The sequence below is a fragment of the Vanessa cardui genome, chromosome 30 (assembly GCF_905220365.1).
Source record: "Vanessa cardui chromosome 30, ilVanCard2.1, whole genome shotgun sequence".
Lineage (NCBI taxonomy): Eukaryota > Metazoa > Arthropoda > Insecta > Lepidoptera > Nymphalidae > Vanessa > Vanessa cardui.
In genome coordinates, this window is record NC_061152.1 from 2,481,350 (window position 1) to 2,502,007 (window position 20,658).

The 20,658-nt window shown below is 35.6% G+C and overlaps 1 protein-coding gene across 2 annotated transcripts; it reads right to left on the minus strand.

Moving 5' to 3' along the window:
• Positions 1–78: 78 nt before the first annotated feature.
• On the minus strand, positions 79–20,107 carry LOC124542300 (PR domain zinc finger protein 5-like). 2 transcript variants are annotated; one of them, XM_047120264.1, is made up of 12 exons: positions 16,599–16,892; positions 16,232–16,490; positions 13,613–13,719; positions 11,489–11,644; positions 11,057–11,173; positions 7,871–8,320; positions 6,037–6,242; positions 5,145–5,252; positions 3,404–3,607; positions 2,511–2,622; positions 1,037–1,141; positions 79–328 (listed from the first exon to the last, which is right to left on the minus strand). In XM_047120264.1, the coding sequence occupies exons 1-12, from the start codon at positions 16,881–16,883 to the stop codon at positions 269–271; spliced, it is 2,169 nt and encodes a 722-aa protein (XP_046976220.1). In that variant the 5' UTR covers positions 16,884–16,892; the 3' UTR covers positions 79–268. The 2 variants fall into 2 exon arrangements, with proteins under 2 accessions (XP_046976220.1, XP_046976221.1); XM_047120265.1 differs by lacking the exons at positions 16,232–16,490; positions 16,599–16,892 and adding exons at positions 19,020–19,257; positions 19,824–20,107 and having other exon boundaries at positions 136–328.
• Between the last annotated feature and the right edge of the window lie 551 nt (positions 20,108–20,658).

Sequence of the window (20,658 nt, forward strand, 5' to 3'; positions counted from 1 at the left end):
CAATTTTTGCACAATTCATGATTTATTATTCAAGTTATCTTCTATACATATAATAAAATTGGAGTGTCTGTTTGTAATATTAAAGTAGCCCTTTTTTACTCAATGCATATGTATGTATTTCCGGCATATCTCTGGAACGGCTGGACCGATTTTGACGGGACTTTCACTGTCGGATAACTGATATAATAAGGAGTAACTTGGGCTACAATAACATTTCGTTTGTTAAATCCAAACGCGTACGAGGTCGCGGGCACAGCTAGTATATAGTTCAGCTGGGATGCGTCTGTGTCGCGTGCGTGCGCGCGTGGCCGGCGAGCAGCTTGTTGCTCTGAAACGGAAACCTACGTGAGAGCTCGGAACGCCCACGAGTCCAGTGGCCTTAGAGTCCTACCAGGAAACGGACTCAGTGCAAAATTGGGCATATCTTGTAGGTCCCAATTAAGTATGCCATCATACGACGAATTTGGAAAGGGACAAAAGCAGAACTCAATTTTGAGATTACAGACATAGAATTACTAAATTAAACGTATTTAAATAAAACTAGTTATAACGGATTTGAATCGCTTATGTTAATTATTTTTGAAAATTTAAAATCCCAAATCCAACAGACTGCAAGACCTAAAGATACAGTCAGTGCCTTTTGCGTGCAACCGGAACGTTACTCAAGATACCAATTGAGAAATCGTTGGCAGTAGTTGTTAATAATAAATATAATAATAAATAATAATAAATAATAATAAATAATAATAATAAATAATATTTCCTTTGTTCTTCAAATAGACAAATACCACCTTAGTCTACCCGTGACCACGAACGCTGTAAAGTGCTCGAAACGTCGGGATGTCAAAAATAATTAATATACGCGATTCAAATCCGTTATAACTAGTTTTATTTAAATGTGTATTAATCGCGAAAATTAGAGACGACATTAAATTAAAATTAGTTGTAATGAAATAAATAAGTGGGGTTGGGTAGGGTCAGTACGAAAATGACGCTAGACGTCACAAAGGGGGGAAATTCAAAAGTGTCAACTCACGGTGAATCCCCGCCCGCAAACACGGCAGATCTTGTCTCTGGGCGGCCGGACACCTTCGTGGACTCGGCGACGATGTTTCGCAAGGTCGGCGTTTCTTCCGAAATACTGGAAGACAAAATCCCCTAAATAACGAGATTGACCAATAATACATTCTAGAGTTTTCTTCCAAGAATCCTCAGTTCCAGTTTAGAAGAAGAATAAGAAGAAGAAAAATCAGCCTGTAAATTCCCACTGCTGGGATAAAGGCCTCCTCTGCCTTTGAGGAGAAGGTTTGGAACATATTCCACCACGCTGTTCCAATGCGGTTGGTGGAATACACGTGTGGCAGAATTTCAATGAAATTTGTCAGATGCAGGATTCCTCACGATGTTTTCCTTCACCGCTGAGCACGAGATGAATTATAAAGACAAATTAAGCACATGAATCAGCGGTGCTTGCCTGGGTTTGAACCCGTAATCATCGGTTAAGATGCACGCGTTCTAACCACTGGGCCATCTCGGCCAGTTCAGGAGATATGAATGCCTACACGCGCGTGCCTCGGAGAGCACGTGAAGCTGTTCCGTGTCTGCGTCAGACTCGTCTCTCTATGAGAGTGACAGCACAGCGCGAACCCGAGTCTGAGATGTCCGTGACGTGACGTCATCATAACAATAGGCTATTCGACTGGTTTTTAAAATCCATTTTATATGATTTAGTACAAGTTAAGGAACCCAGTAAAAGTTGTGTTTTTTATATTTAGTACATATTTGCCGAAAAATATCATATTAAAAATTACATATTTAAATAGCGCGCGAAAACGCTACTTGGACAATATGACGCTTCAATGGGGTCGGTGACGTCACTTTGCTGTATTTTAATCTGTTTTACAAAACGCTCCTGATTGACCGGTATTTTGATGAAATCGCTTTCTTGTAAACTTTGCTTTTCTACTATACGTACTATAGTAGAAAAGCAAAGTTTACAAGAAAGCGATTTCATCAAAATCCCGGCCAATCAGGAGCGTTTTGTGTCACGTGACAAACGTTTGAAAATTGACATTTTTATTTATGTATTTTCGAATAAATTAAGCATTATTTTCAAGATTCGTTAGTAAATAACCATTTTTAAACTCATAATATACACTGATTACAATAATTCACAATTTATTTTTCGCATTGTCAAATAGCCTATTGTCACACCAAACGATGAGTTACTTTGCGGGAAAGAGACAGCACTCGACCATGGAAACGACCTCCGTGTTCGAGTGGTGTGTACACCGGTTTTCATGGGTACGCCACTCCGAGGTCCCGGGTTCGATTCCTGGCCGAGTCGATGCAGATTACCATTAGTATTCTATGATGTCTCGGGTCTGGGTGTTTGTACCGTCGTTACTTCTGATCTTCCACAACACAAGTGCATTAGCTACTTACATTGGGATCAGAGTAACGTATGTGATGTTGTCTCATATTTATTTATTTATTTAATATCGACTCACCTTCTCACACGCGTCACATTTGTACTTGATGAGCTTCAGATGGACGAGATCGTAGTGGTTCCTCATGTTGATTTTCTTTGAGAATTCCTTATCACAGCCGGGACAGGGAACCCTGAATAAACAGATAACATAATACTTACCATCGATACATTTATAAACACAAAGTTTGACACCGTTACACAGTGATTTCTCAGTTTAGTAAAAGAAAATATATATATATAAAGTAAAGTAAAGTAACAGCCTATAAATTTGCCACTGCTGGGATAAGGCCTTCTCTTTCATTAAGGAGAGGGTTTGGAACACCACGCTGTTCCAATGCGGTTTGGTGGAATACACATGTGGCAAAATTTCTATGAAATTTGTTACATGCAGGTTTCCTCACGATGTTTTCCTTCACCGAGCACGAGATGAATTATAAACACAAATTAAGCACATATATATAGTGGTGCTTGCCTGGTTTGGAATCCGTAATCATCGGTTAAGATGCACGCGTTCTAACCACTGGGCCATCTCAGCTCGCAGCTCTCAGCAACAAATATACAGTGTTATTGGTAAATTTACGTATATCCGTTAATCGTTTTTTATAAAACAAAAGAAAAACATAGATTTTAATTGATATTTTTTTTTTAAATAAATTTTTGAAATTGCATTTTTGCTTCACTTATGGATCATGCATATAGGGGTTAAAATCATTGCAAATAGTCACCCCTATCACCTTCTAACGGGAATACGTCGACTTACCAATAACCCTGTATATGTCACCGTGAGATTACAAAATTCGTTAGATTACAATCTGACGAGACTGTATCTGTCAAAATATTGGGAACTGAGAAACATAACAATACCGAGTATTACTGTTTGACGGTAGTTTCGGACGAGTGGCTACCTCTCACCTGACAGCCTCCCTAGGGCGGTGTTTCACGCTGTTCGCCAAGTGGCACTTGTATCGGTAGGCGTCGGGATACTCGATGTTACACTCGACGCAGTACGCCTTCGGTTCCGGGGGCCCGTGGTGCACTCTGTTGTGGAGCCACAGACCGATGTAACGGGAGAACTTCTTCTGACAGATCTTACACTCGCGAATCGAGTGTTTCTTCCTGGAATATCAACGAGTTTTTATCTTCACGTTTATTCCAACTGATTACACTTTCTTATTGATTGTCAATAATCTACCACCGGTTCGGAATTTAACACCTCAGACCTGAGAAGAACCGGCGAAAGAAACTCAGCGGGATTATTGGGCCGATAATTATTGTTTAAATATTGACCAATATCCAGTGTTTAATCATTTTTATAAAACTAATGAAAAAAAAAATGTTTTTATTTGATATTTTTTTCTAAATACATTCTTGAAGTTGCATTTTTACAAATTTTGGAAAAAGCTACAAAACATGATAACTCAAAAATGGTTCACTTTTGGATTATGCAAATGGGAGTTAAAATTATTGCAAATAGTCACCCCTATCACTTCCCTGTATATTTTTAATAATAATACAAATATATTGTCGTTATTTGAAACAGTCTGGAGGCGATCACCTCATTCCCAAGGTGTGCAGTCAACTAGAAAGTCATTAGTGCTGTAATATCCTTTAGCACACAGACGCTCTTTAACGATTCTTTTGAATTTAATTATTGGCTATTTGAGAATGCGAATTTATGAGTTTAAAAATGGTTATAAAGGAAAGTTGAAAATAATAATTAATTTATTCAAAAATGTATATAAATTTATGTAAACGCGCCTTATTGGCCGGGCTTATGATTAAGTCACTTGCTTGTTAACCTCACTTGCATACTAAATCTACCACAGATTAAAATACAGGCAAGTGACGTCACCAATCCCATTGCAACGACATATTGTCCAAGTAGCGTTTTCGCGCGCTACTTAAATGTGGAATTTTTAATATGATATTTTTCAGTAAATATGTACTAGAAATAAAAAAAACACCTAAATAATATAAAATCGATTTATGAAAACCAGTCAAATAGGCTTATTCACGATGTTCTCAAACGGCGTGTCGTTATTGGTTGAGATCTAAAGAGTCTTTAGCCTTCATTGTCGCCGACACATTATGATCTTCTTCTTCTGGGTCTGCCTTTCCCTCCCATTCTCTATTATTAGTCATTCGATCATTTACATTCTTAGGTCCCCCTAACCCCCCACACTCATCCTCGTCACTCTTAGTGACGTATCTCAATCGTGTTATCGAAACTTTAACTTTTCAATAAATCCTTCTTGGGGCAAGGAATCCGTTTCTATAATAAAATTCCGCAGACATTTTTAACTTTGCCGTTTCGTAAATTCAAATAGTTTGTAAAATATACATTTGTAAAAAAGGCATATTATTTGAAACAAGATTTTATAGATGTTAAAAAAGCGTGGAATTAAACGAGGTGACTTCCAGGCAGGATATATTACATACATATATAATTGTATTTAACTAAAACGACTGTATTTTTGAATGTTGAAAAAGAGTAACTACTGAGTTTCTTGCCGGTTCTTCTCGGTAGAATCTACTTTCCAAACCGGTGGTAGCTTCACCTAATTGTTAAATGACGATTCAAAAGTGCTCGTAAAAGCCTACTTGAAAAAAGTCTATTTTGATTTTAGGATATAAATAAAAAATGCCTTATTACCTTATGTGAGCGACGAGACTGTCTTTCAACTTGTAACTCAGGCCGCAGTAATCGCAGATGTGCTTCTCGTGGGCGCCTCTGTAATGTTTGTAGAACTCACGACGAGAGCTGGAACAATGTCAGACATTACACCATCAGCAGCTTCCTGTTAATTGCCCACAGCTGGGCTAAGGCCTCCATTTTAAGGAGAAGATTTGGGACATATTCCAACACGCTGCTCCAATTGGTGCAATACACATGTGGTAGAATTTCTATGAAATTAGACACAAGTATCTTCACGATGTTTTCCCTCACCGACCACGAGATGAATTATAAACACAAATTCAGCACATGAATACTCACTGGCGCTTGTCAGGGTTTGACCCGCAATCATCAGTTAACATGCACGAGTTCTAACCACTGGGCCGTTTCGGCTCACGTTTCATTGAATACGTGCATTTGTTTAGTGATTTTCAATTCCTGCCTATTACCTGCTTCTAGGATCAACTGTTGTACTTAATCAAGTCGGTTCGGCTGTCAATCAATTAGCCAATCGGTTAAGATGAACGCGTTCTAACCACTGAGCTTTCCCGGTATACAACAAACAACAACAACAACAACATCCTGTAAATTCCCACTGCTGGGCTAAAGACCTCCTCTCAATTTTGAGGAGAAGATTCAGAACATATTCCACCACGCTGTTCCAATGCGGGTTGATGGAATACACATGTGGCAGAACTTCTATGAAATTAGACACATGCATCACAATGTTTTCCTTCACCACGAGATGAATTATAAACACAAATTAAGCACATATATATAGCGGTGCTTGGATGTGAACCCGCAATCATCGGTTAAGATGCTCGCTTTCTAACCATGCGGCCATCACTTGGTGTTAACTCGTGCCACTGACCTGAACAGTGCGTTACACTTGAGACACTCGACGGCTTTGCTGCCGTGTTGCGCACGCGCATGGCTGCTAGTGTCGTCTTCGCTGTAGCACTTGTAGTCACAGAGCTTGCAGTAAAACATGTAGTAATGGCTGAACAGATGGGAAGATAGAGTCTGCACGTCGGCGAAACGCGATCGGCAAATGTCGCAAACGTATATGCCGACACTCTGGAATACAGAGATACAATCAATACGAAGACGACGAGGACGAGCATATGGGCCACCTGATGGTAAGTGGTCACCATCGCTCATAGACAATGACGCTGTAAGAAATATTAACTATTCCTTACATCGTCAATGTGCCACCAACCTTGGGAACTGAGATGCTATGTCCCTTGTAATTACACTGTCTCACCCTTCAAACCGGAACACAACAATACTGAGTACTGTTGTTTGGCGGTAGAATAACTGATGAGTGGGTGGTATCTACCCAGACGGGCTTGCACAAAGCCCTACCACCAAGTTATGGAAGTTCTGGTACTTCTTTGCTATATTTCAATGGCAGCAGGAGTAAAAATTAACCTTAAATTTACATATAACAGTATCGCTAATAAATAATATGCACTACAGACTAAACGCTTGCTGATTAATATAAATTTATAACACAACACAATACTCATCAATACAACCAACACCTAACCCGGCTATGTCCTAAATAGTGGAGGCTGTCGAGAACGAAATAGTTTATTATGTATAAACTACATATATCTACATAAGGCTGATACTAACTAGACGTTTTTTAAGGTTCCGTACTCTACTAGGAACCCTTATAGTTTCGTCATGTCTGTCCGTCTGTCTTTTCTGGCTCGTTCTCCGCCGTTTCTGCACCGATTGCCACGAAAATTGGTGGAGAGATGTACAATGTTAATCCGACAATTGGTTATTAAAGTTATAGAAAAATAATTATTTTATATAACTACCAACAAACTATGAAAATAAGTAGAAATGTTACATACAGAAGTGGCCCAGAGTAGAAATGGAGATTGCAAAATTTCCATCTTATGGAAATTTCATGTGCGTGTCCGACACGCTTTTGGCGGGTTTTTTAAATTATTTATTTAATCAAAATTAGCTAAGATCTTATAAAAAACTAATAAAATCGCTACCTATAAAATATCCTCCATTTTTAAGATTTTTTTCTCCTATCATTTTTGCACTCAAAAATAGAACAATACGGCATAATTGCAGAAAGGTAAATTTGTAGCGCGACTAGCAAATCGGTGCGATGTTAGAACACGACTGAGATCAAGTAAACGTAACTCCGCTTATTTGTGGCACGCTTACCACCCCTACTTTGCACTTCCACTGTTTTTTCTGTTTCGTGAACACAATAACTACAGATAATTTATAACTCGACCAATCACAGCTTTACAAGGTCAAAGCTGCTAACCAATCACAATAGGCTAATTTGACAATGCGAAAAATAAATTGTAAATTATTTATGAGTTTAAAAATGGTTGTTTACTAACGAAACTTGAAAATAATACTTAATTTGTTCAAAAATCCATGAATAAAAATGCATTTTTTCAAACGTTTGTCACTTGACACAAAACGCCCCTGATTGGCCGGGCTTATGATGAAGTCACTTTGTTGTAAACCTTGCTTTTCTACTATATGTACCACAGATTAAAATACAGGCAAGTGACGTCACCGACCCCATTTCAGCGCCATATTGTGCAAGTAGCGTTTTCGAGCGTTATTTAAATATATATAATGGATTTTAAAAACCAGTCAAATAGCCTATTCCCGATGCCATTGAAACGGCTTCAACAAATCAGAGAGCAGTTATTTCTTACCTCATCATGATACTGGGTGTTGTGTTTCATCAGCGCTTTTCCGTCATCAAATCTTCGTATACACGACGAACATCTGAAATCGCTGTTCGTATAACATTCTTCTTTACTGAGTTCTTCCAAAACCTCTTGCAACATCTTGATACTGAAGGAAATCTTCTTGAACATTTCCTTACAATCTCCAATCAGTCTGAACTTTGGTACTCTGTTTAACAGCGCGCGTCTCTTCGCCCATTTGTTCCTGTCAACTGATTTCTCTTTAGGCGTTTCTTCTTCTTCTAACAATTCTTCTTCACCGTTAGACTCCGTCTCAGATGCATCTTCACGATCTTCGATCCGGTCACCGTTCTCGCTGTCCATCTGGCGTCGCGTGCTCTCCTCCGACAAGTATATCCCGTTCGGATTCGTGTCACTGAACACGACCGTCGTCAAAGTCGACAGCGAGACTGTATTCTAGAACGATGTAAATGAGTTGAGTTGTAATTATTCATTTATAGTACGACACTACTTAGATGTATCATCGGCAAAATTCGTAAAACCGATTACTGCCGATTCACACAACCAACAGAAACAGCGTACAAGTATCGCTATAGATTCCCGCGTCAGTTCGACCCGAGACAGCGAGTGCGTGTAAAGCGACGCGTCGAATTGACGAATATATTACGTCATATGATATCACAAGTTATTACGTTTGTGTAAAAATCATATTCCCATAAGAAATAAATATTGATAATTTGGGATAGCGTACTTAACTTACTAACTTGCATTTAGCTCATGTAGTCCCCCTACATGAGCTAAATGCAAGTTTTAAAATGCCAAAAAGTATATAATCCAATGCAATAAACCAAATGAAAAAAATATATGTTAATCTTCAGGATAGATGCTAGTTATTAATTGTGTTGAAAACATGATGTAATTAATTTGGTACGATAGAAAAAAATCGCAAAGTTACCTCTAAAAAAGTCTTTTTTTGTTTTTTAACTACACTTATATACCTTCAATAATTTTGGTCTTTTGTCAGATTATTCTACAAACAATATACTAAAAATTTATTATCTTAATAATTTAGTAAAATCAATAGATTTTTTTAAATCAGATTTTCTTATTTTCGACCAAAATGCGTAAGCATGTGTGCGTGAGCGCCTCGTACAGACACTGCCGGCCGAGGCCTGTTGCTATACAGACGTGTCGCTCTTTTCACCGCATCGTTGCGAATAAAATGTCGTAGATTTTATTTTTGTGTAATTTTAACTGTAAATTAATTGTCGAATATTATTCTTTTATGTAAATAAATATATTAAGTTAAAAGAGTCTAGTTGTAGTTAGCCATTTATTTTTTTGTTAAGTTATTTTTTATAAAGTTTAATTTTGTAAACATGGGAAATAAAGTACAATCTGTGAAGAAAACTAAAAAACGTTCATATAAATTAAAAAGCCGAACATATGAAAGATAATATGAAAAGGTAAGAGTATTTAATTAGTAAACATATATATATATATATATATATATATATATATACATATAAAAACAATTCAATTAGTTCGCATAGAATCAGATTTTTCGACAGATTTCTTACAATCACCATGGAGTATTTGGTCAATGCAAGCAAGTCCAAGAAGATTGTGCGGGTTCGATCCCCGCACTCGAAACTAAAATTTTATTATTTTTAAAGGACTATATTTAAAAATATATATATATTTTATAATTATTAAAATTTAATTCCTAACAACTATGCATTTATTTTCCAGAATTAAGAAAATCGAAAAAAAATAACACGGAAGCTATTTCTATTACGTTAGAGTTTAATTTTATCAATTTTGTTTATAATAGGAAATATAGTTATGTATGGATGAAATTTAATAATAAAAAAAAAATACAAATTAGCACATCACATGAATATTTAGTGGTGCTTGCCTGGGTTTGAACCCGCAATAAGACGCGCGCGTTCTACCCACTGGGCCATCTTGAAATATGTAATTGTTGTGAACCAAAGAACTAAAATATTTAGAAGTGTCATACGTAATTCAATATTTTTTAAAGATTGGAAATAGTATCAATTGAAAAATTTTAGCTCGTAGCTTCAGTGAAAGTGGGTGAAATATTAATTGCAAGTATCCAAGATATTTTAATAACGAACGACGACGAACGAATAATTAAAAAAAAAATATTTTAATAAAAAAATTGAAACGAAATTTATTTGTTTTTTTGTTAAACCAAAAATAAATAAAAATATTTGAATTTAATTGAATCAGTTTTATTTCAAATATCAGTCAAAAACAATACAAATAATTCTAATATCCAAACTATTTTTATGAGATTTATGACTAAACCCACTGTGATTGACCGAGTTAACCAATAATTCTACTAAACCGACTTGACGATATTATTTTTATAGTAACTTTTTGATGCTGACTTTTTTAACTAATTTTTTTTTCTTTGTGTACCGATATTAGTAAAACGAACAAACTCTACGCTTTTTGTCAGTGTACAAATTACGAACAGTTCCAATTTTATTTAATCGCTTAACAAACTTACAAAATTTAAAAATAGGTACGATTTAATATTTAGTGTTACAACTAATTGAATTGATACAGTAAAAATTAAAGAAAAAAATGTTTAAATTAACTATTTTTTGTACATAAAATAATAATAATTTAAGTTTAATTAATTCAGTTTAATTTTATCATAATTTTTTAAATGACACAAAGAAACAATTCTGTTGTGCTGTCTATTTTTATGAAATCTATGATGGATAGAATTGATAGAATTGACTTCGCTTCGCTTTCGCTCGGCGCGGCGCGCGGCGGTTCGGCGCCATCTATTGGAATATTCAGGCGTAACCTCGCCGCCTCGCTAAGCGTAGTGCGCGCGGGGACATGCCGTTTTTGTTGTTTGTGTAAGTGTGTGCGCGTGATTCTCAAGGGCAATTAGCTCCTGTAGTCCCCTTAATTCGGATGTCATCGGTTTTACGAATGTTGCCGATGATACATCTAAATAATTTGCTTGTTTCATGACTTATCGATTCAACTGATTTTAAATTTCTGCAAATGGATTATCAGGGGTACAGAAATGACAAAGTCTACCAAACACCTAAGACAACTCCACACCTCCCCCCCCCCTCCACAGATGGTCGAATTTCAAAAGATAAAATGATGTTTACTAGAAGATAAACAGCTTAACAAACCAACCTGTTGCGTCTGCAGCATCTCGCTGGCCTGTCTGATCCTACTGCGGAACCGCTCGACGCTGCGCAGCGACGCGTTGCACTCCCAGCAGACGAGCGCCGCGTCGAGTGTGACGTCACCCTGGGGGGAATCATCGACACTGAACCTAACCTCTCCAACCCGAGTGAAACTACTCTTTATACAGTAATCATAACACACACAAGCGCCGCGTCGAGTGTGACGTCACCCTGGGGGGAATCATCGACACTGAACCAAACCTCTGCAACCCGAGTGAAACTCTTTATACAGTAGTCATAACACAATACAAACACACACAGACGCACGCACTCACACATACACGCAGCCCATTCAGATAACCTCAGAATACTCCGAGACACAGCAAGGGCGCGGACGACGCGTCTGTCGAGACACAACCACGAATAGAGAGTCACCCACGCGGTCCGGACTCTCGTCGTACAGTAGCCTCCTGTAGATCTCCTCGTGCTGCCGCAGCGGGAACATCCTGCGGCCGACGCTGAGGCAGATGTGGCATTGCGGGTGATCCTCCTCCGTTTTGATCTCATCTTTGATGATCAGCTCGCTTTCCCGTTCCTTAAACGAGGATCAGTTTGAATTCAGGAACATAGTATATAGTGCAGTCAGAGTAAGAAAACTTTAGTCAGTTTTCAAATCCTTTATCAAGTCGTAAGCTCTTGATACCTTTTGAAACTAAAGCACTGAACTGACAACTGCATAGAAAATTAAACTTACTAGTATGATAACTTGGTTCAAAATAGTGCAACATCTTCGGACTACGTCTAGTTTTATATCAATATGAAATCTTTTTAATGGCGTAGTCAGACATTCCGTATTCAAATTAGATTTGATATCTTCTACTGAATTATAAAAATATGTCTGTCAGTGTCATATGTTCTCGATCGGTAAAGCAGATCGCTCATACTGAGCACGCGAAAGTAGATCTTAAGGTGACAAACCTTTTCTTACCCCGACTGTACAAACATATATGTAAAGTACATGTCAATGGCAGGAGATATAAAGATTATATACATTATATTAAATACTAGCTGTGCACGCGATATTTTACGCGTTTGAATTTAACAAAATATATTATTGAAGTCTAAGTTACTCCTTTTTATATCAATTATGTGCCAGTGAAACAACAACAACGGCCTGTAAATTTCCACTGCAGGGCTAAAGGCCTCCTCTCCCTTTGAGAAGGTTTGTAACATATTCCACCACGCTGTTCCAATGCGGGTTGGTGGAATACACATGTGGCAGAATTTCTATGAAATTTGTCACATGCAGGTTTCCTCACGATGTTTTCCTTCACCGCTGAGCACGAGATGAATTATAAAGACAAATTTTAAGCACATGAATCAGCAGTGCCTGCCTGGGTTTGAACCCGCAATCATCGGTTAAGATGCACGCGTTCTAACCACTGGGCCATCTCGGCCAGTGAAAGTCCTGTCAAAATTAATGCCTTGGTATATGTACCGTGTATACATACATATGCATTGAGTATAACATCCGTCAACGCGCCTGCAAACCCCCTGGTGTTGCAGATGTCCATGGGCGATGTGATCACTTTCCATCAGGTGAGCCTCCTACTCGTTTGCCCCCTTTAACATAATACAGAGTAAAATGGGGCTGTTTTAATATTGCAAACAGACACTCCAATTTTATTATATGTATAGATTCCATGCGACGTACTAATAGCTCTGCTGTATCGGAAACTTGGCTGGCTTTAACGCTATACCAAATATCTTTAAAACTTTTTCTCCAACCGGCATTGGAACATGGGGGATATGTTCCAAACTCCTTAAAGGGAGAGGAGGCCTTAGCCCAGCAGTGGGAAATTTACTGTTGATGTTGTGTTACAACTTCTAAATTGCAACAGTATTGATGGGACAAAAATCGTCGGTCGAGACAAATATAAAATGCTTTTTTTTTGCAATAAAATAAATAAAATTATAACAAAAAAAACCCTACCCTCTTTTTATGTCCTAATTTTTCCCCCCTCCACCCATTTAGGCGAAGGTTAATCGACGAAGCAGCCTAGTAAGGCTTCTTAAGAAGAACATATACAAAAAATAACCACCACAATAAAATATTGCTTTTTACAAAACATATACAAATTATAATATGCCTGTTTATAGCTGTGATATTTTGAGTGTTCTTATTTCGAATGTGACTGAATATATCCGTGCATTCTTTTTTATGGAATAGGTTGGCGGTCGAGCATATGAGCCACCTGATGGTAAGTTGTCACCATCACCCATAGACAATGACGCTGTAAGAAATATTAACTATTCCTTACATCGTCAATGTGCCACCAACCTTGGGAACTAAGATGTTATGTCCCTTGTGCCTGTAGTTACACTGGCTCACTCACCATTCAAACCAGAACACAACAATAGTGCGTACTATTGTTTAGCGGTAGAATATCTGGGTACCTACCCAGGCGGGCTTGCACAAAGCCCTACCACCAAATGAATGTTTGATCATAGAGAACATTTCTGGGCTATTGTATTGAAGGGCTATAGATCTTAATATCCTTACCATGTTTACATTCACTTGAAATAACGGATCACTTGTCTCAGGGGCGTCATTACAAATTTCCTCTTCCAATTTTATCTTGTATTCTAAAACTTGATTGTTATGAAAATCTGAAAACAAAAAGTTTTATTTAGTACAACAGTCGATTAGGCATGATGACTGTAATTTAAAATCACTAAACGAATGCATTAATTTAATGAAACTTGCATTATAGAATACTAAAAAATCAAAATAAACTTTATACAAGTAGGCTTTTACAAGCACTTTTGAATCGTCATTTAACAATTAGGTGAAACTACCACCGGTTCGGAAAGTAGATTCTACCGATCAGAACCGGAAAGAAACTTAGTAGTTACCTACAAAATACAGTCATGTTAGTTAAATTATTTAAATTAATATATCCTGCCTGGAAGTCAACAAGTATTAACTCCACGCTTTTTTATCATCTATTAAATTTTCTTGGTGGTAGGGCTTTGTGCAAGCCCGTCTGAGTAGGTACCATCCACTCATCAGTTATTCTACCGCCAAATAACAGTACTCAGTATTGTTGTGTTCCGGTTTGAAGGGTGAGTGAGCCAGTGTAACTACAGGCACAAGGGACATGACATCTTAATTCCCAAAGTTGGTGGCACATTGACGATGTAAGGAATTGTGATATTTCTTAGAGCGTCATTGTCTATGGGTGATGGTGACCACTTACAATTAGGTGGCCCATATGCTCGTCCGCCAAACTATAACACCTATTTATCGTCTCATTAAGAGCGGGATTGATAATTATTTCGATAAAATACAACAACGAATTTCGAATATACGCCATATTATGTTAAACACCAATCACAGCGAATGACGTCACCTTTGAGTATTCTCTGTTCAAGTCACTACGAGTTAACAAACTGCTGTGCTAGATATCCGTATTAGTTTCCGAAAAAATATTTAATTAATGACAAGCCAACACAGAAATATTATTTATTTATTATCGGCAAAGTAACAGTACAATGGAACAGTATGAAAGAAATAATAAAATAATACATAAACCAATCACGTTTCCACCGACATCCATTACAAATTAGAAGCAGGAAGTAATAAAGACTAGAATAGTTATTTGAAGAATTAAAAATAATAATAATCATAATTACAAAACTTAGTGATTTAAAAAAAAAGAGCAGAGATGGCCCAGTAGAGCTGAGATAGCCCAGTGGTTAGATCGCGTGCATCTTATCCGATGATTTCGGGTTCAAACCACTATATATACGAATCATAAACACAAATTAAGCATATATATATACTGATATATATATGCTTAATTTGTGTTTATGATTCGTCTCATGCTCGGCGGTGAAGGAAAACATCGTGAGAAAACCTGCATGTGTCTAATTTCATCAAAATTCTGCCACATGTGCATTCCACCAACCCGCATTGGAACAGCGTGGTGGAATATGTTCCAAACCCTCTCCTTAATGGCAGAGGAGGCCTTAGCCCAGCTGTGGGAAATTTACGGGCTGTTACTTTACTATTACAAAAAAAAATTCAAATACATCTGTAGATATACCTAACTAGCCCGAAAAAAGTTTATTACTGCGTTGCTGATTACAACAAAAATGCAAATGCAAATTAAATAATAAGTGTCATATATGCATTAACAAATTTTCTTACTGTAACAGTTACATCATTGAAAAATAATGCTTATCCATTATTACTTCAAATCACTGTTAAGTTTTGTGTAAATAAAATACAATATTCGAAATAAAATCGGTTTTATTTAATTAATGTTTCCTGTAAGTTTATTAAGCAGCAAATAGTTACAACACTTTAACTAAGTTCACAGAAGCATGTGATTAAAAAATCCAAAATTAAAATTAACTTTTATTCAAGCTTTTACAAGCACTTTTGAATCGTCATTTGACGACCTCCGTGGTCGAGTGTGTACACCGGTTTTCATTGGTACTCCACTCCGAGGTCCCGAGTGGACGTAGATTGTCATCAGTTGTCTATGTCGTCTCGGGTCTGGGTGTTTGTGCCGTCGTTACTTCTGATTTTCCTTAACACAAGTGCTCTAGCTACTCACATTGGGATCAGAGTAATGCATGTGATGTTGTCTCATATTTATATATAAAAAAAATTATAAATAATTAAATGTTTGAATCCTCTGTCAGCCGTGCCAGACATACCTATGTAGTTGTAAATATTCTATAAATTCACAAGACTCTACCAAAACATGTATCTGTTATCCTTCCTCCATAACCTAGTGAAATATTACACTAAACCATTTGAGTACAGGACACAAGATACTTGATGGTGTTTACTTTTTTGTACTCACCTGACAGAGCTTGATTAATAACTTTTGAAGGCTCTTGCACTTTTATATCTAGGCAGTCTATCATACAACTTACATTTTAATTATATTATCTAGTGTCGATTCGATGTAAATTATCATTACTTTTCTATGTCGTCTTGTGTCTCTGTTTGTGTCGTCGTTACTTCTGATCTTCCATATCACAAGTGCCTTAGCTACTTACATTAGGATCAGAGTAATGTATGTGATGTTGTCTCTTATTTATTATTAACTAAAACTATTAGTTACTTGTAAGTTTATTTCACAAAGTAATGACATATACCACATACCTGAACTTCTAGATGCAGTTACTCCAAGCTCCACCTGTTTTGTAGCAACAGTTCTTTCTGCCAAATCTTTCTCACATTCTTTGATCAAAGCTTGTCTTTTTTTTTTAAGAATATAAGACCTTTCTGGAGCGTCACATGTTCTTTTTCTTCTATCCGGCTGGCAATGATACCTTGTTGGCATACACCCGGGTTTCATACGGATCTGTGACACTGATCCCATTATATGATATTCCATATAATTAGCCATATCATTTGGCATCTGAAATTATAATAACAACAGACAACAGTAGTATAACGTAAACTGCTAACCTCAAATAAATGAATACTATATAAAATTAAGATATGATATAATAAAATAAATACTTACGTCAAAATGATCCTCACAAAAATAAAGGTGAGCAGTAGGCAATAACGCTGTTGTATTTCGCCTTGCAAGTCTAAGCCACTTGTCTCGTATTATTTTCTTTTGCGGAACGACCACAAATAACTTGTTTGGGGTTTTTATTGAAGTGTTCCCACACTGCGGAACCCCACACCATCGGTACCCTTTCGAATTCATATTCAGAATCGCAATATTTAATTGTTTATTTACTAACAAAAAGCCGCTTTGACGTTTAACAATACTCAATCGTGACATCACTAGCGACGCCATGACACTGGCTCAGCGTTGCCAACTTCATTTTTTGGAAGATCGTTTAATAACATAGAAAAGATCGTATTTAGGCAACATTTCAAGCGAGAAAGTAGTACGTAATGAAATTGCAATGAATCAAAGGTTATATCGGTGATTTATTTATTATATATTCGAAAAACAACGAAAAAAAAATTTAATGTCAAATTTGAATACAAAAATGTCCCTTATATATAAATTCTCCCGTTTCCATTGATATGCTGAGCTCTCACCGTATTCATTTCATACTCATACGCTGAGTATTTCATGAAAATGGGCGGCACCAAATTTTAAATCTAAAATGTCGTCTTTTCCTACTAAAACTTAGCTAAAACCAAAAATATGATATTGATTGTAAATAAAGTATGTTTTCGAACATTATAGTTTAGTTTTTCAAATTTGTATCATCATGCCTATTTGAGACAAGAATATTGAATACATAACAAAGACCAGCTCTTTGTAACAACAAAATCCTTAAGATCACAGAAAAGGCAAAAAATTTATTTGCAATAAAAATTAGAATGGACTCAAAAGAAACTTTAAAATAATATAACATCATAATAACACATAGTATATAAATAATTATACCATTACTAGCTCGGATGCCTCATTAAATTTAAAATAGTTTGTTTTAAATGAAGTTCAATATATTAGAACTCTGTATCTGCTAAAATACAAGTTTAAGGTTGTAACTTATCAAAAATTTGCAATGTTCTGCTATTTCAATTTAGAATACTAATAATCCCTAACAAACTGGCACACACAAAACTAATCATTCCATCAAGTATACAAGCACATATATATTCAATTAAATTTGCAGTTTACAGGTATTGTTGACTTCTAAATTTAAATTTCCAAACAATCCAAATGTAAGTAATTTTTTTTATTGTTTCAGGACTAAAAGGTTTTATGAAAGTAGACAGTGCCTTGCTTATAAATGGTAAATTAGAAATATTAAACATAGTCTGTGAAAATGATAGCCCAAAAGCATGAGCCAATTGAAAAAACATTCTATTAAAATTTATTGTCCTGTTCATAGATAAAAATTTCAACAAAAAGAAAAACCAACTTCAAACAATAACTATATTATATAACTATATTTTAAAACAAATTAATATGCACTAAGAAGTAATAAAAATAATTGCGTATTCAAAATATTTTTTTGAGTCCTCCTAAGTAAAATGAAATGAAAAACATTAGACTACTTAAAATTTCGATTTACGATTATATAACGTAGTTATAGTTATTGTTATATTTGGAGCCTGTTTCATATAAAAAATACAGGCGAATTGATAGCCTCCTCCTTTTTGAAGTTGGTTGAAAATAAATATATTGTATGTATCCTTATAATATCTTCTACAAAATTTAGGAATCCAGAGATACCGTTTCCTAACTTATCCTAATTGCATATAAAATATAATTACCACAAAATGTTTTGGTAATTTCATTTCTAATCTTCCAGTTAAAATTCCTCAGGTAAAGAAAAGTCTGAAGTAGTCTTAAGCTTAGATGGCTTAACATGGTCAATATAAGTGATTCCATATCAGTTTATATTCAAATATAAAGAAAATATTCATTTAGCAGACCTTGTAACTCTAGATGTACTCGGCTTACTTATTTTGCTTCCTTTCATATGTTAACACACTAAAGATTTATCGAGTAAATTGATTGGTTATATATTTTGTATTCGATCTGGGTAGATCTAGTTCTGTAAAAAACTGAGATAAATACTAGTACTGACTGTATATCTTAAATTTTGTAAAAGAGCAACTACTGAGTTTCTTGCCGGTACTTCTAGGTAGAATCTACTTTAAAACCGGTGGTAGCTTCACTTAAGTTTTAAAAAGTGTTTGTAAAAACCTACTTGAATTAATTTTTTTTTTAATTTTCTTTCCTGTGATAGTACTTGCACTTGGTTTCACTTGTCAGTGGTCAGTTTGCACTTTGGTTTCTTTATTTGTTCTATATATCTTAAATTATATACTATCTTTAATACAACATTAATTCTATATATGTCAGTGTACTCAATAGTACTGTGCTAAGGATACAGTAATTATTGCCATCGTCAGTAATTTTTAGACATATTTATACACATATAGACACATTTAGACCATATACCTGATTTAGATGATGTTGCTGTTGGCTCATTGAAGTCTTCAGATAGCTTGGTGTTTTCAGTATCTTGTACAAAATCCAGCTCTTCTGTGTTTGTAGGAGTTGACCGGCTTTTATTAGATTTGCATTTCTTCTCACTATCAAAATTAAATTTGGTTGGGACGGCGTTCACTTTCATTCTGATATATTTTACAGATCCCATTATCTTGTATTCCATGTAATTCGCCATATCTTCTTCCAACTGAAATAATATGCAGCAATGAATAACACCCTATTGGACTGGTTTTTAAAATCAATTTTATATTATCTAAAAGTTAAGGAACCCAGTAAAAGTTGATTTTTGTATTTCTAGTACATATTTGCCGAAAAATATCATATTAAAAATTCCATATTTGAATAGCGCGCGAAAACGCTACTTGGACAATATGGCGCTGTAATGGGGCCAGTGACGTCACTTGCCTGTGTTATAATCCGTGGTACATATAGTAGGCAAAACAAGCAAGTGACTTCATCATAAACCCGGTCAATTTGGAGCGTTTTGTGTTACGTGATAAACGTTTAAAAAAACGTTTTTTTTTTTTTTTTTGTTATGTTTTTTTGAATAAATTAAGTATTATTTTCAACTTTCGTTAATAATTAACCATTTACTATAATAATTGACACTTTATTTTTCGCATTGTCAAATAGCCTATTAGTGAATTGCTTTCACGGTAATTCTAGGTTAAGATACCAATAACTTTATTTATATATATAGGTATAGTAAAAAAAAAAAGTTTTATTAGATTTTACTAAGGAGGTTTTACTTACATTGAAGTGATCCTCGCATAAATACAGTCGACTTTTAATTGATAATGACTTAGGGTCTCGGTTTGCGAGTCTCAACCAAACGTTCCTCATTTTAATATCATCAGGCACTTGAATAAATAACTTCTCCGTAGTTCTAATGCTTGTGTTTGGACAGCTAGTCACTATGCACCAACGGTAGCGATTGTAATTCATTGTTTTTATACAAAACACCGAATATATACAGCTATTAACGTTTAATGTCGAATTTTATTCGTACGTCGTACATGACTTCTGTTTTTACCAATGTTACGTCACCGCAGTGACTGACAGCGTTTTGCGAATTGCCAAGTAAAGATGTTTAAATTTAAACTTTTATGACAAGAAAGCGTGTTTTTTTAACGAAATATATTTTTTGTTGCTTTTTATTAGGGAAATTTACATTTTAAAGTACTTTTTCGAAGATTATAGATTACCGTATTGCTTAAGTAAAAAAAAATATTCATGTACAATCTGTGCTTATTGTTAGTAATAATAAAATTATTTTAACAATAAAATATGTTATAAGACGGATTATTTTAGGGACTAACAATAATTAGCTATACAGTACTAAGTGTCGCCCGTGGCGTTGTTCCTTTTTTTGAGGTAAGTTGTGTTAGAAATACTTTATGCTAATACATTTATATTATAATTATGTATTTAATTAACTCATATTTTCTTAGTGTATCCGTTTTCGTAAAAGTGTAATCGATTTTAGAACGTCATTGGTATGGGTGTATAAAATAATACAAGATGTTTTCCCGCGCGAACGTATTATTAAAAAAACCAAAGAGTCGCGCACGGAACGACATTTAAAAGT

Coding starts and splice junctions, on each gene's coding strand:
- LOC124542300 (XM_047120264.1), bottom strand. CDS start 16,883: ATGGCGTCGCTAGTGATGTCACGATTGAGTATTGTTAAACGTCAAAGC. Junction 16,491..16,598: donor TTTGTGAGGATCATTTTGAC/GTAAGTATTTAT, acceptor TTATAATTTCAG/ATGCCAAATGATATGGCTAA. Junction 329..1,036: donor TTTGCGGGCGGGGATTCACC/GTGAGTTGACAC, acceptor TTTCCGTTTCAG/AGCAACAAGCTGCTCGCCGG.